Consider the following 14,315-nt stretch of genomic DNA (forward strand, 5'->3'; position numbering starts at 1 on the left):
TCGTAGGAAAAATCCTGAAACAGAGATGGAAGTTCCATGTGTAGGAACTTGAAAGCCAGGCTGAGAGGACTGGCAGTTTTCTATTCTATAATATTAATGTTCTGAAACCCAAATTGTCTTTTAATAAAACACTTGTTATAACCCTGCTTCAGGAGCAGAAAATGCTGACTGTGTACACCATCTGCTGCTGCTTTACCATTTTGCTCCCTTCCAGAGTCCTTAGCAAATAGCCAGTTTCTCTGAAAAGGGCCAGGTCCTCGCAGCAGTTGCTACCAAGGGCAATCAGGAGCTGTGAGGCTGGCAGCATGGCTCTCAGGAGTCCATTACACAGATGCTTCTTATCTAGCTAGCTAAGCAGGCTTGACTCCCAGTCAGTCACTCTGACCACTAGGTATTAGAGTACTTGGGGTCCTCAAGTTTGGTCTTAAAGGTTGATAACCCTGGAGTCAACTACAAGTTCTTTCCAGTCAGTCCCTTTCCCTTTGTCCTCCTTTGTGCAGATGTTTATCCCACACCTGGGATGAAACTACTCTGTCTTTAACATTTCTATCTAATTAAAACAGCGGAGCCTTCTACAATTTTCTTTTAGATTTATTTTATGTGTTTGAGTTTTTTTGCTTGCATGCATGTCTCTGTAGAATATGCATGCCTGAGTGCGATGGTTGTGAACCACTATGTAGGAGCTGGGAACTGAACCCAGGTTGTCTGTAAGAACAAGTGCTCGTTACCATTGAGCCATCTTTCCAGCCCTGAAAGACAGCCTTTTAAAGAGCACAGTTCAACACGGGGCAAATGGTTCTGGTGGTAGAGTGTTTGCCATGCAAGTGTGAGGGCTAGTATTTAGATTCCGTGAAATCAGTTTTAAAAAATCAGCCTGGTGGACATGGCAGCCTGCCTAGAATCCTCATGTGAGCGGCAGAGACAGGGAATCCCTAGAATAAACAGGCTAGTCATACTAGTCAAAACAGAGCTCTATGCTCAACTGAGACTTGCCTCAATGAATAGAGTGAGTGATTGAAGAGACCCAATGTTGGCTGCAGGTTTACTCTCTCTCTCTCTCTCTCTCATATACTCATGTGCGTTACTAAATGCACATACACTGAATACATACCCCAAAAAAGTGTATAAGTCAATGTAAATGACAGCAGCACTCACCACTACCACCAGTTTTTTCCTTGTCCTAGAAAGAAAATCTCATTCGCAGCCTCTTCCTATTCCCCCTCTCCTGGTAGGTATAGTTGATTTTTTTTTTTTTTTTTTTTTTTTACTCTTTGGGGACCTGCCACCCAGCTCTGAAATTAATACATGGAGACTTATTATTGCTCATGAATGCCAAGCCTTAGCTTAGGTTGTTTCTAGCCAGCTTTTCTAGCTTAAATTATCCCATTTCTCTTGAATGACCATTTTGCCTCTGACCTTTTTTCCTCGCTTTATTCTATATATCGTTCTTTCCTTCTTACTCCCTGGCTGACTGTGTGGCTGTGTGGCTGGCCCCAGGACATTCTCCTATCCTCCTTTTCTTGCTTCTTGCTCCTTTTTTTTTTTCTAGATTTCTCCTATTTATTTTCTCTGCCGGGCAGACCCACCTGTCTCTCCTGCCTAGCTATTGACCGTTTAGCTCTTTATTAGACCGATCAGGTGTTCTAGGTGGGCAAAGTAACACAGCTTCACAGAGTTAAGTAAATGTAACATAAAAGAATGCAACACATCTCTGCAGCATTAAGCAGACATTCCACAGCATAAATGAATGTAGCACAGCTTAGACTAGTGGTGCACAACAGGTAGGCCCTGGTAATCACTAACACCTTGTTTTCTCTCTAGAATGCCTGTTTTGGATATGCGTCATGTGTTGCTTTTGTATTGCTTCTTTTCACTTAGTGTGTTTTCAAAGTTCATCTGATTTGTTGTTTGTATCAATAAATTGCCCCTTTATGGCTAAACAATAGTCCATTTAAGGATATACCACATTTGATCGTTTTTAAATCATGTTTTAAAATAATGTTTTTATTTTATGTGCATTGGTGTTTTGCCTGCACGTATGTCTGTACAATGATGTCAGATCTTGGGGTTACAGACTGTTGTTGGCTGCCATGGGGGTGCTGGGAATTGAACCCAGGTCCTCTGGAAGATCAGTCAGTGCTCTTAGCTGCTGAGCCATCTCTCCAGCCCCCACATTTGATCAATATCAGACAATAAATTGTTCTCACTTTCTGGCAGTTACGAATATTTGTATAAATTTCAGTGTGGTCATTTCTTTTTCATTTTTCATAGGTACATACATCAGAGTGAAATTAGATCATATGGTAATTCTGTGGACCTTCCAGGGCACTTTCCTTCTTGTAGTAGAACTTAACAATGATCGTCGTTTTTATTGGAACGGTCAACCCTGACTCTCCTCTGCATGCAAACCAATGCGGCCCTTAGCTCAGCTGTTAATGGGGAAGCCATGTAACTCACTGCATAAAGATCCTTGATGCAAATATATTAGATGAAATTGGAATCCCTGGCAGCCTGCTGCAGTTTGGAGAAATATGTGCTCAACCCTCAAATACATCCAATGGGAATGTAGGTGGATAGTAATATCACTAAGGTATAGTAGGTATTTAGTTACATATCTCGCAGGCCTTAGGAAATGTTTACAAGATAGATGGGGTAGTTTGTGTCTCTAATCCCAGCACTTAGGAAGTTAAAGCAGGAGACTAGCAACTTTGATGACAGTCTGGGCTGCATAGTAATTTCCAAGCCATTCTCAGCAATACAGAATGAACCTGTTTAAACTGGTTATAGTGGTATATGCCTATAATACCAGCACTCAGGAGGCTCAGGAGTTCAAGGCAAGCCTAGTCCTATGTGAGACCTTGCTTTTCCCCTCCAAAAAAAAAAAGGAAGAAAGAAAGAGAAGGAAGGAAGAAAAAAACCCTGCTTATAAATTTGACCCAATAATTCCAATTATTAGGCAAAAAATATTCAACAGTATGGAACCAGTTAAATTATGGTACATGTATAGGTTGGAAACTTGTCTAACTACTAAAAATTATGTAGATTTGCCTTTATTGCAGTAGAGTGTATCACCTACATAAATATTTTAGTGTATATTTCTGTGTCTGAGTGTGTACATGCACACATGAGTGCAGGTACCAACAGAGGCCAGAATAGGGTGTTTGATTCCCGGGAGCTGGCATTAGGGGAGGTTGTGAGCATCTAACATGGGTGCAGGAAGATCAGTCAGTGCTCTTATTCACTGAGCCATCTCTCCAGCCCCCTCATGACCTATTTTTAAGTGATCAAAGTACACCACAAAATATCACATACTCTATGGCCCTGTTTTTGTAAAACAAAAATGTTCATATATGTGTGAATGGAAAACAAAAACTTAAATGACTACTTGTCAAAACGAGGTTTTAAAAACGATATCTGGTTTGGTAACCAGAAAATACAATATCTTGAAGAAACTTGACAGTTACTCTCTAAAAAAGAACCTCAGTTTATTATGTGCAGAAATATTGTGCTCAATGAGTAAATTCTCTTTTCTGATGATGTATTTGTTGATATATTTGTTTGTTCAACATTCCAGACCTGTCTAGAATCGTTTCCACGTATCTGTCACTTTGTGATCTGTAGGGGTTCTTTAAGATAAAACCCTGGCTGAGCCCTGTGTCTGGTGTTGTTGGTTTTTAGCCTTTTACTCTGTTCTTTTGGGGGGGCACCACCCAGTTCCCAAATACATACACACATGGAGTCTTATTCTTTCTTATAAATGCTTGACCTTAGTTTGTCTTGTTTCTAGCCAGCTTTTCTTAAACTATCCCATCTATCTTTTGCCTCTGGATTTTTATCTTTCTCTATTTTTGTATGCCTTTCTTCACTTCTTTCTCTGTGGCTTGCTGTGTAGCTGGGTGGCTGGCCCTCATGTCCTCCTCTTGTTCTAGCTTGCTCCTTTTTTTCCTTTCAGATTTCTTTTTCTATTTATTCTCTCTGCCTGCCAGCCCTACATATGCTTTCTCCTGCCTCGCTGTTGGCTTTCAGCGATTAATTCCATCCTCAGGTGTTTGAGGCAGGCAAAGCATCACAGCTTCAGAGTTAAACAAATGCAACATAAGAAATGCAGCACATCTTTGTATCATTAAACAAATGTACCCTAGCATAAACAAATGTAACACATCTTAACCTATTATTTCACAATAGCCCAGAGACTCTGGTTCACCTGTGGAAAAGGATTGGGAAGCAGGGACTTCAAGACTCACTTCTAATAAATTAGCAATTAAGAAAAAGAAAGTCCTGTTGTAGTTGGGCTTGGCAGTACACACCTGTAATCCAAGAAATAGAGAGACAGGAGGATTGCAAGATTCTCGTGTTTGTTTGTTTGTTTGTTTGTTTTTGGTTATACTTTTACTGGTGTGCTCTCTGCATGTGAAACTATAAAGCACACAGTGTGGCCGCAGTGCTTGTCTGTCATTGCTGACTCCTGACTACGCCCGCTCCTGCATACCCATCTCCACTGTGCTAAGGTGTGGGCAGAGCCTCTGTTCACATGACACATAGGCCTCCGGCCCCTACCTCAGCTGACTGGTTCTAGCATGGAGTCCTGGAATCACACAGTAGGCTAGGAAAATTTTCTTTCCCAGGAATTTGGAAGTGAATGAAGTCTGTTGGCCAGAAATGACACTAACTACAAGGCTATTTTAGGTCTGGGAAGACCATTTTCCATCGTGTATTTAAACAAAACTTCTAATGTCATACAGTAGGAAGATTTGTTAATTCAATGCTTACATCTGAGGAATGGCAGGAGGAAAATTGTTTTCACAACTAAATCAATCTCCTCTATAATAGCAGAAAACTTTGATCGCACAGTGAAAACACTGCAGTTTATAACACCGTTTCAAAATGCGGTATTCTTACCACCGCCTTTGCGGAAAACACTTGGGCTGTCATTTCCGGATAACTGGGTGCTAATTTATTATATCGTGGTGACAATTTTTCCAATAGCCAGTTTTTGTTTGTTTGTTTGTTTTTGAGGAGGGGCGAGGGTCTTCATTGATCCAGACTATTGCTAAGGTGAGCCTGACATACAGATGATCACTGTCAAACACGCCTTATGAGCTCCATCAACAACTGGGAGGCAGCCCCCTTCTCCACCTTGCTGGGAAACTGTCTGCGGCGGCTGCTGTTTGGGTGCCGGGAGCCCCGCCCCTATACTCTAAGGGCGCGCTTGGGGGTGGGAGGGGGCCGCCACGTGGAGCGTGGGCGCGATTCTCAGAAGCGCCTGCGCCGTTGCCGCGGCGCAGCTCGGGTCGGACCCGTCGCCCAACGTCAGCGGCGCTGGCGCCGCGGCCGGGGTTCACTCTAACGCGGCTGACGCAACGCCGGAGAGCAGAGACGTAGACGGAAGGAAAAGAGGAGGATAGGGCTGCGGGTGCGGAGAGTGGGCCGGGACCCGGGTCGGCGGCTAGCAGGTAGGCGACCGGGCGGCACTGGGCGACGGTGCACGCGGAGCACCGATGACACGCGTGGCGCAGCCGCGGGGGAGGGCGCGGGAGCGGGCCACGGGCGGTGGCGGCGCGGAGCGACTAGGTGCTCCGAGATGCTGGTGCACAGCTCCCTGTGCCGGGCATAGGAGGCCCCGGGGTATCTGGCGATTTCTTGGTTACTCGACCTGAAGACCCTGCAACCCCCTTTTCTCACGCAGATCCGGAACCGGTTTCCAGTGCCCCAGCGCAGTGATACACCTGATGGGTATCAAACCGCCGGCACACCCCCGGGGCCTGTGTCTGCAGTTGTGGCTCACGCCCTGACATATGGAGCCTGTGCATGGTTGATACTCCCTGAAGCCAGGGTTACCCCCAGAGCCTCCGCGCGTGTGATAATTATCTCTTGGCACAATCAGGGTGCACTCGGAATTTTCACTCCCCGCGCCTTATCTCAGCATTATTCCCCCACCCTCTGAAGCAGGGACATTTATCTTTGGGCTTTTGTCATTTTGTTAAGTAGTGAACCCCGAACTCAGCATGTGTCTTCTGGGTGATTTGTTGGGACTGAAGTTCACTTCTTTAAGTGAGATAAGAGCTTTCAGTGTGTGTGTGTGTGTGTGTGTGTGTGTGTGTGTATATATATATATATATATATATATATATATATATATATGATAGGTACTTGAGAGATGTTCTGAGTTAAAATACAAGAACTTCTCTCTTGATCACAAAGCCTCGACACACATACCCTTTGGGCTTTTGCATTGCTTGTCTGGTTTTTTGCTGGCACAGTCAACTGCCAGGTTGAACAGTCCATTGCCATGAAGGGATGGGCTACCTTCTGGGGACAAGGGTACAAGGGAAAACTTGGGTGGCTGAATGGGACTCAGTCATTCAGAGCTTTCTGTACTTAGGCAAAAGAGAAGTAAACAATCTAGAAATATGTATATGATCAAATCAGAATCTGTTCTGAGGCAGGGTCGTGTGGAGCTCAGGCTGGCCTAGAACTGGCTGTATGCTGAGAATGACCTTGAGTTTCTGCTCCTTTTGTCCCTCTCTCCCCAACTGCTGGGATTACAAGAGCATGCCACCATGCTCAGCTGTCCATCCGTGGCTCTTTTGGCCTTTTTGTGTCTGTGAAGGAAATAAGAAGTGGAAAGGTCAAGACATGCCAGTGCCTTTTAAAGGGCAGAGGAGGGAGACAGACATGAGCCTTACCTGGTACCCAGGCGCTTTCCATACGGTGCCTCCCCGTCTAACTCCGGCGGTATTAACCGTTATTATCCCTCACTTACAGATGAGGACACTGAGGCTCAGAAAGTGCAAGTAAACCTCCAAGAGGCGTAGTCCCAGCAAGAACAGAGCTCACACCCAAATCTGCCCAGCTCGAAAGTTGTGTTCCCCAGCCCGTGTACCGTGCCCCAAAGGGAAGTTGGTAGCCCATTTGTGGGGAGCAACAGCACCCGAGCCAGCTCACCCGGAGGACTGTGGCGGCTCTGAAGCTGGAGTTTCTGGGAGGGATGGCACAGAGGGGGCACAGTTAGAAGTAAGGCGCTCCTGGCTCTTTTTAGATAGTTTGCAGAATGTGTGAAATCATTGCTTAGCAGCCATTATGGGAGGGATTTATTTAAGTGTTGAGCGTACCCTGGGCCCACAACATACTCGAGTGTTATGTAGAAACTGAAATCAGCAAAGCCATCACTTAACCACCTTCAGTTATCTCCTTGCTGTCATATGTTTTACTGCAGAGCCGTCCTGTCCATCTCTTCCCTCCATTTCTGCGCGTTTGTGCAGAGTAACTATAGAATGGCACATCCCGTGTCTTGCTTTTCTTTGCTATGAAGCTAAATGCTAACTTTCCGAGGCACACTGAAGAAGGGATTTGGGGGCCTGAGGAAACGGTTCGGTGGGTAAACTACTTGCTGTGTTGAGCTCAGATCTCCGGCACCCACGTGAAATCTGGATGTGATGGTATACTTGTTATGGGAATTCCGTCAGCCCATAGCTTTTGGGGTACCGACACTTAGGGCGTGGTCTGAGATGCTACGTGTGGGCTGAGAAGTGGAGAGGAGAAGCATGCTCTCTCTCTTGTGTGGTAGTTGGAGATCTGATCACAGCTTCTGGTGCCCCTGAGTAGAAGACCACAGTGGCTCTCTACCTTACTGGCATTGTGACTGTTCCCCAAATTAATATCTGATGTCCCCAATATCCCCTTATTTCGGGCTTTCAGGGATCCGGTTACCTAATGCCCATATATACCTCAGTAACCCCAGAGCTAGGGGAAGGAGACAAGCAGGCACAGACTTACTGACCAACCAGTCCATCCAAAACAGCAAACTCCAGGTTCAGTGAGAGACTTGATCTCAAAAACAAAAAACCAAGGTGGACAGAGATAAATTAAGACACCTGAATTCACTTCCACATTTGCGGGTACCCCTGAACACCAACACACACATAAATGCAGATTTGGACTGTATCTACCAGTCTATGGAGCACACGTTAAAGGGAGGAAATACAGTTATTTTTCTTATCTTATGAAACAGAAATGACCTTATAGCATGAGAGCTCAATAACGAATGACCTGTCCATGTACTTACAGGAATGAGTCCCCTACTGTGTTTTTGCTGCATGTATATATGTATACATGTGTGATATTCTTTGTCTAAAACCTTAGGTTTGAGAAAATTTTCATAAACACCATGTCCTCACTGTTGAGATCTCACACACATGTCCATGAGCGTGCACACACACACACATACACACACACACACACACACACACACACACACATTACCTCCCTGACCTCCAGGGATGCAGGGGTTACCTTGGATTCCCACCGTCACCTTTCCTCTTGTGCTGGCAAGAACCAAGCTGACATTTCAGTTTTGTGAGCCTCCACGTTCAGCTGGGAGACAGCGGCAGGCTGCTTTGGAGGTTGGGTTTGTTAATATGTTAGAGAGTCCTTCACAGGACAGGTAATATAACAAAAGTTTAATACCAACATACATTGTTATCTTAAAGACATTCTATCATTCAAACTATTCATTGTATCTAATTATTGTTTTGTATAGAAAGTAAACCAGTCCTTAAAAAAAGGAGTGAAGGAAGCCCTTTGTTCTTTTTCTTATCTATTCCTGTAACACTGAGGAGGTGGTAGTTTCTCTAAAATAGCAAAGTTTAAACCAAGAGGGCCACAGTTTTACTCTAAGAGAAGGAGAACTGGAGGGGAATGTAATGTGTTGTCAAGTGCTTTTTCATGATCTCCCTTTTAAAACATTCTTCCCACAGGTGTTTGGCTCTGTGACCGCATCTCAACATGCTGAGATACATGCACCGCTCTGGGTTCCAGCCCTTCAGCCAGCGCCTTCTGCCTAGGGTCCAGTCCGTCGCTGTGCCCAGATCTCGTATGTAACACTGATGAGTATGTGGGAACTGTGGGGGTCAGAGTGTATTGCAGGCCAGGATTTAGAGGGAAAAAGACGTAGTTTGGGAGACGTATACAGGAGGCCAGGATTTAGAGGGAAAAAAGACGTAGTTTGGGAGACGTATACAGGAGGCCAGGATTTAGAGGGAAAAAAGACGTAGTTTGGGAGACGTATACAGGAGGCTGCCTGCTGGTGGATGCTCCAAATATTTGGTTTTTGTCAGTAATGTGGTTTTTCTTTTCTGTAGTCATTCCTCCCAAAAATATGTACAAGTTAGTTTGACTCTTTTTCCCCCTGTAATTAAGTATTTAATTTCGAGATCATCACTCTAATAATACTGAGAGATCCCTTATATCGTTTGCCCAGTTCCAGAGTGTTTCCAGCAGGATGCTAGCATTAGCGCAGAGAAGATGGGCCATCGGACATTTGTGTTCATGTTTCTTTTTTCTCACTACTCCTCTCCCTTAACCTTAACCCGGTCACCACTAATCTCTTCTGTGCTTATTTTTTCCATTTGAAGAATGCTGTTTTTACAAATCGTCTGGTGCATGACTTGAATTTTCTGGGTTGCTTTTCTCTGTTGTTTTTTTTGGGGGGGGTGGTTTTGTTTGTTTGTTTGTTGCTTGTTTGTTTTTTTTTAAATTCTACATGATTCACCAGAGCCCGATCTGAGTAGTAGTTAATAGTGAAGGGGAACCATTGTACAACGGTACACATGTATCATAGCTGGAATAACCACTTTCAATAAGGACATCTGGGCTTCTATGCGGAGAGGGTATGCATACAGCCACATTGAACATTCATATACAGGAGTTTTATATGAACATAGTTTTCATTTCTCTGAGATTAATGCAGTTGTGCCCTCTAAGTGAGGGACATGGTCTGCAGGCATGTTCTTATAGTTTATTGATGTGTTGTTCCGTTCTGTCAACAGAGTCTTTCATAGAGGAAAGCTTTGCATTTTGACAAGGTCCTACGTTACTGTTTTTTCTTTCTAAGAATTTTACTTTAGGGCCATGTCCAAAAACTCTCAGTAGATAGCCCTAGATCCTAAACATTTTCTCCTGTGAACCCCCACTCCCCCAAAGTTAAAGTTTTATGTTTAAGTTCATAAACTAGTTTGAGTTCCATTTTTGCACAGGGTATGAGGGTTGGTCAAAGTTGTTCTTTTAGCATGTGGGCAGATACCAGGTACTCAAGTTATATCAAATCTAAATCCTACCAGCTTCTTTGGAAGATGGCTTGCTTACCATGTCAGAGAATCCCTGTTCTTTCAGATACAGAAGAGTGTTAAGTGTGGAAAATGAGATCTGGAACCAGCTCCCTGAGTGTGAAATCTAGCTCTGCTACTCACAAATTAAATAACTTAGTAATTAAAACCAACAACTGTCCATCGGGGTTGCTGTTTTGTGGATTGGCTTTTGGACCTGGACTTAGCTCTCAGTGGTCGTGTGTCTGCTTGTACACTGGCCCAGGGATTCCTGTGCTCAGAGCTTCCTGCTGGGATGTTAGCTCATCTGTGTTCCAGGTGGTCTCTCACTGTCTAGTAGACTATCCACCTGTTGATGGGAGAAGATGCAAAGTACTGTAGTCATTTTTTTTGCAATCTCGTAATGTTGGTAAATTACTGTTTTTCCTGGCCTAAGTTTCTTTATTTGTAAAATAGGGACAATAACTAAAGTATAATTCATCAGCTATAACTTATAAGAAACAGTTAAGATCTTGATCATGATGTCTATGGTGCATGTGACTAGTGTGCACAGTTTCACTAAATATTTATTTATTGACAGAAAGAATCTCACTGGGTAGCCCAGGCTGGTCTCAAGCTTTCTGTGTAGCCTGGGCTGGTCTTGAACTCACAATCCTCTTTCCTCAACCCTTTGAGGTCTATGACTGCAGGCATGTATCACCTGGTCCAGTTATTTGATGTTTTTATATTCGGTGTTATTCATTCACACTGATATTCGAGGCACTTCTGACTTTTCTCATTTTTGTGTCCAGATTTATTTTGGGTCCCAGAGCCCTGGGTTAACTGGGCATGGAGAGCCAAAGTGCAGACAAGGAGTAAGAAAGGCAGAGTGACGAGGTGTGTGCCTTTGCTGTGATACAATGCCAGGACCAAAAGCATCTTTTAGGAGAAAAGGGTTTATTTTGGCTTATGTTTCCAGAAGGCTCTAGTCTATAACGGCAGGGAAGGCATGGCTTGCTGGCGACAGCAGGAGGCTGACTGATATATTTTATCCGCATACAGGAAGCAGAGAGTGAAGACAGGAAGTGGGGCAAGGCTCGAAACCCTCAAAAGTCCACCTCCAGTGACATACTTCCAGTGTAGCTGCACCTGCTAAGTGTTCCATAGACTCCCCCAAACCACATGGAAACCAGCTATTCAAATACAGTAGCCTATAGGGGACATTTTTCATTCAAACCACCACACAAGGTTTTCAGAGAAAAACAGAAGGAAGTGAAAGGCCAGGAAGAGAAAGACAATATCAAGATCCCTTCTTGAAGCCTGTAAACCTTAAAAAGTAAAATAAATTATAGAATACGAGAAAAAATACCCCCAAGAAGCCAGGTATAGCGGTACACTCTTACGTTCCCAGCACTCAACATGTAGAAGCAGGGAGATTAGGAATTCAGTGCCAGCTCTGGTGGCCTGGTAAATTTTAGGCTAGCTTGGGCTACATGTAGTTCAAAAAAAAAAAGGAGAGAGAGAGAGAGGAAAGAGTTTGTTATTCAAGTCATTCAAGGTGAGGAGGATAAAATGGTTTTGTTCGACCGGAAACTGCCAAGCCTGACTCCCTTGAAATTTCCCTCCAATGCCCCATTGACCTCGACTAAGTTCTTATCTGCCTGAAGCCTTGCTGATAATTATGACCCCTCTTGAATCTTGTCAGCCCTAATCTGTTATACCCCAGTTGCCTGCAAGCAGAACGACCCTTGACTGCCTGGCTCTGGGTCAGACCATGTTCCTCTGCTGATAGAGACTGTGTGGATCACAAGCCTTCTTTATGCTAGCTCAGCTGCTGGGTTCCGACTGGTTTCTGCCGTTTCACCACCTGGACTGGCAGACTGTTTCTTTCTGTGCCCCTGAGGCACTCTTTATCAGGCTGCCATACCCACACGCCCAAGACAAGGATAGATAGGAGAGACAAACAGCCTGCAGGTCTGGACCTGCCAGCTACCAACGGCACAAATGATACTTGGTGGAGCTCAGGGTCCTGTAAAAACCATCAATGATCCAGGTCTGAACCCCAAGGGTATAAGTCTGTCTGGCCTTCTCTCTGTCAGGCCACAGACACTAAATCATCAGGTGTACAACGTTTACATTAGATGTAGATACACGTGTTATTTAGAATAACACCCTAAAGACTGAGGTAGGGCAGCTGTATTGGTTAATCTGGAGAAGGCAGGCACATCCAGCAACAAACATGCCAGTGTTTTGATCCCTGCAATGTCCCCAGGAGGAAAAAACAGTATACCTATGGTTCCAGTAAGGATGCCACAGTTCCCCGTCCCAGACGGTGCCTCAGTGAGCATCTCTGTGTCAGTGCCAGACTGCAAGCCCATTGTAAAAATCCAGACTGTCTTCTTTGCATTTTCGTAACCTGAAACGTAGTTACTTGAAAGAACAGCTATATAACGAAGGAAAGGACTCTAGTGTTGTTATGTAAGACGGTCTTTCCAAGATTTTTGTGTGCCAGGCATGGTGGCACATGCCTGTAATTCTAACTTTGGGAGGCTGAGGCAGGAGGATTGTGAGTTTGAGATACATATGGAGACCCTGACTCAAAACAACAGAGGAGTTGTGTTTAAGAGCTAGAGCTAGAATGCGGTAGCCTGGTGGCCAACCTGGTTAATGTTATGTGCGCATCTTTTTACTGAAAATTATATTGTATCTCTGTCTCTTTTCCTTGCCTGTGACTTTGGGATGCCCAGATGGAGTCCAGCCTTCAGCTGTCAGACATGTTCGCTCTTGGAGCAACATCCCTTTCATCACAGTACCACTCAGTCGTGCCCATGGCAAGCCCTTTGCCCACCGGAGTGAGCTGAAGCATGCCAAGAGAATTGTAGTTAAACTCGGCAGTGCCGTGGTGACCAGAGGAGACGAGTGTGGCCTGGCACTAGGGCGCCTGGCGTCTATTGTTGAACAGGTAATTGCCAAAGTGGAAGAGTCCGCTAAACTAAACAGGGTCTCCGAGCTGACGCCAGTGTGTCAACCTGTTGAGGATTCTGTGTGTCAAGAGCAGATGGACCAGGGAGGAGGCGAGCTGGAGAGCAGTGATGGGACCATCAGGGAAGCTGGGAAGCAAAGTGAGCATCGCAGCCGTGAGGTTCTAGACCCTCGTCTAGATCAGGGCTTCAGCCTCGGGAGATGGAAGATTCCGATCAGAGGAGAGACTTGATGAAATGACTGGGAGAACCTGGCAGAGACGTTTTCCAGTCGCCCATGTCCCCTTTTCCTGCCGTGGACCTGATACAAAGGCTCTAGCTATCAGGTCAGGGCCTTATACACTGTCTTATCCACGGTATCCGGTCATTTTAGGTGGATTCAGAAGGCAGCATCAAGTGGCATCCGATGGCCATAGAATGAAAAGTCTGAATATGAGTAAAGCAACTACTAGGGTGCAGTAAGATGTTTAAATCTGTGAGTTATAATAACAGTTCAGACACTCATTGCTGGGCTTGGCCCTGGGTTCGATTGCCAGACATCTGAGTAGAATATCATCAGCATATTAAAAACCCTAATGGAAGAGCGAATCTCAGTGGTGATTAGCAGTTGCTGCCAACATCATGGAGAGGAAGAGAACCAGGCAGTAAGCTCACAACCTGAAGAAAGTCCTTGGCACACACACCCCAACCAAAGCCTCCATACTTGATCTGAACAGAGTCGGGAAAATGAGGGCTGGGAAGTCATGAAGGGAGAGGAGCTCAGCTGAGCAGAAAAATGTGAATGGAAAGTGGTGGAAAGGAAACCGGTGGAGTAAAAAACTAGAGGTATTTTAACTGCTTGTGATGTGTGGCTTAACTTGCCTTGCAGTCCGAGCAAGCTAAAACCAAACCGGGCTGGAATGTGAGCCCTGGCTATTTGATCTGGGGGAAGCCATTGGCATGCTTTGGGTGATAGCGGTCTTGCATAGCTGCATATTCCCTGGTATTAATGATTGCTGCTGAGGTGTCCACATCATGCACAAGGACTGGGATTTAAGTTAATGGTGGTGGAGGTAGAGGGGCTTCACTGGAGAGGAAAGCTGGCTACTGGAGGAGGTAATAAAACTGGGTATGATTTATAACATCATTCTCACCGCCTTGATTAAATAGTGATCTTTAAACAAAACATGCCAACCAGGTAGTGGTGACACATACCTTTAAGCCCAGCATTTGGGGGGCAGAATTGGTTGCGTTTGAGACCCAGAGTGATCTA

At 44.9% G+C, this 14,315-nt stretch overlaps 1 protein-coding gene across 2 annotated transcripts in view; it reads left to right on the forward strand.

The window, feature by feature from the left end:
* The first annotated feature begins 5,274 nt into the window (after positions 1-5,274).
* Aldh18a1 (aldehyde dehydrogenase 18 family member A1) overlaps positions 5,275-14,315 on the forward strand; it is a 34,253-nt gene continuing 25,212 nt past the window's right edge. For both annotated transcript variants that reach the window (XM_013116258.3, XM_013116262.3), the window contains exons 1-3: positions 5,275-5,453; positions 8,757-8,872; positions 12,830-13,044. In XM_013116258.3, the coding sequence (XP_012971712.1) occupies positions 8,785-8,872; positions 12,830-13,044 (303 nt within the window). In that variant the 5' untranslated portion in view covers positions 5,275-5,453; positions 8,757-8,784. The remainder of the gene's footprint in view (positions 5,454-8,756; positions 8,873-12,829; positions 13,045-14,315) is intronic.

Source organism: Mesocricetus auratus, unplaced genomic scaffold, assembly GCF_017639785.1.
Source record: "Mesocricetus auratus isolate SY011 unplaced genomic scaffold, BCM_Maur_2.0 Super-Scaffold_4256, whole genome shotgun sequence".
NCBI lineage: Eukaryota > Metazoa > Chordata > Mammalia > Rodentia > Cricetidae > Mesocricetus > Mesocricetus auratus.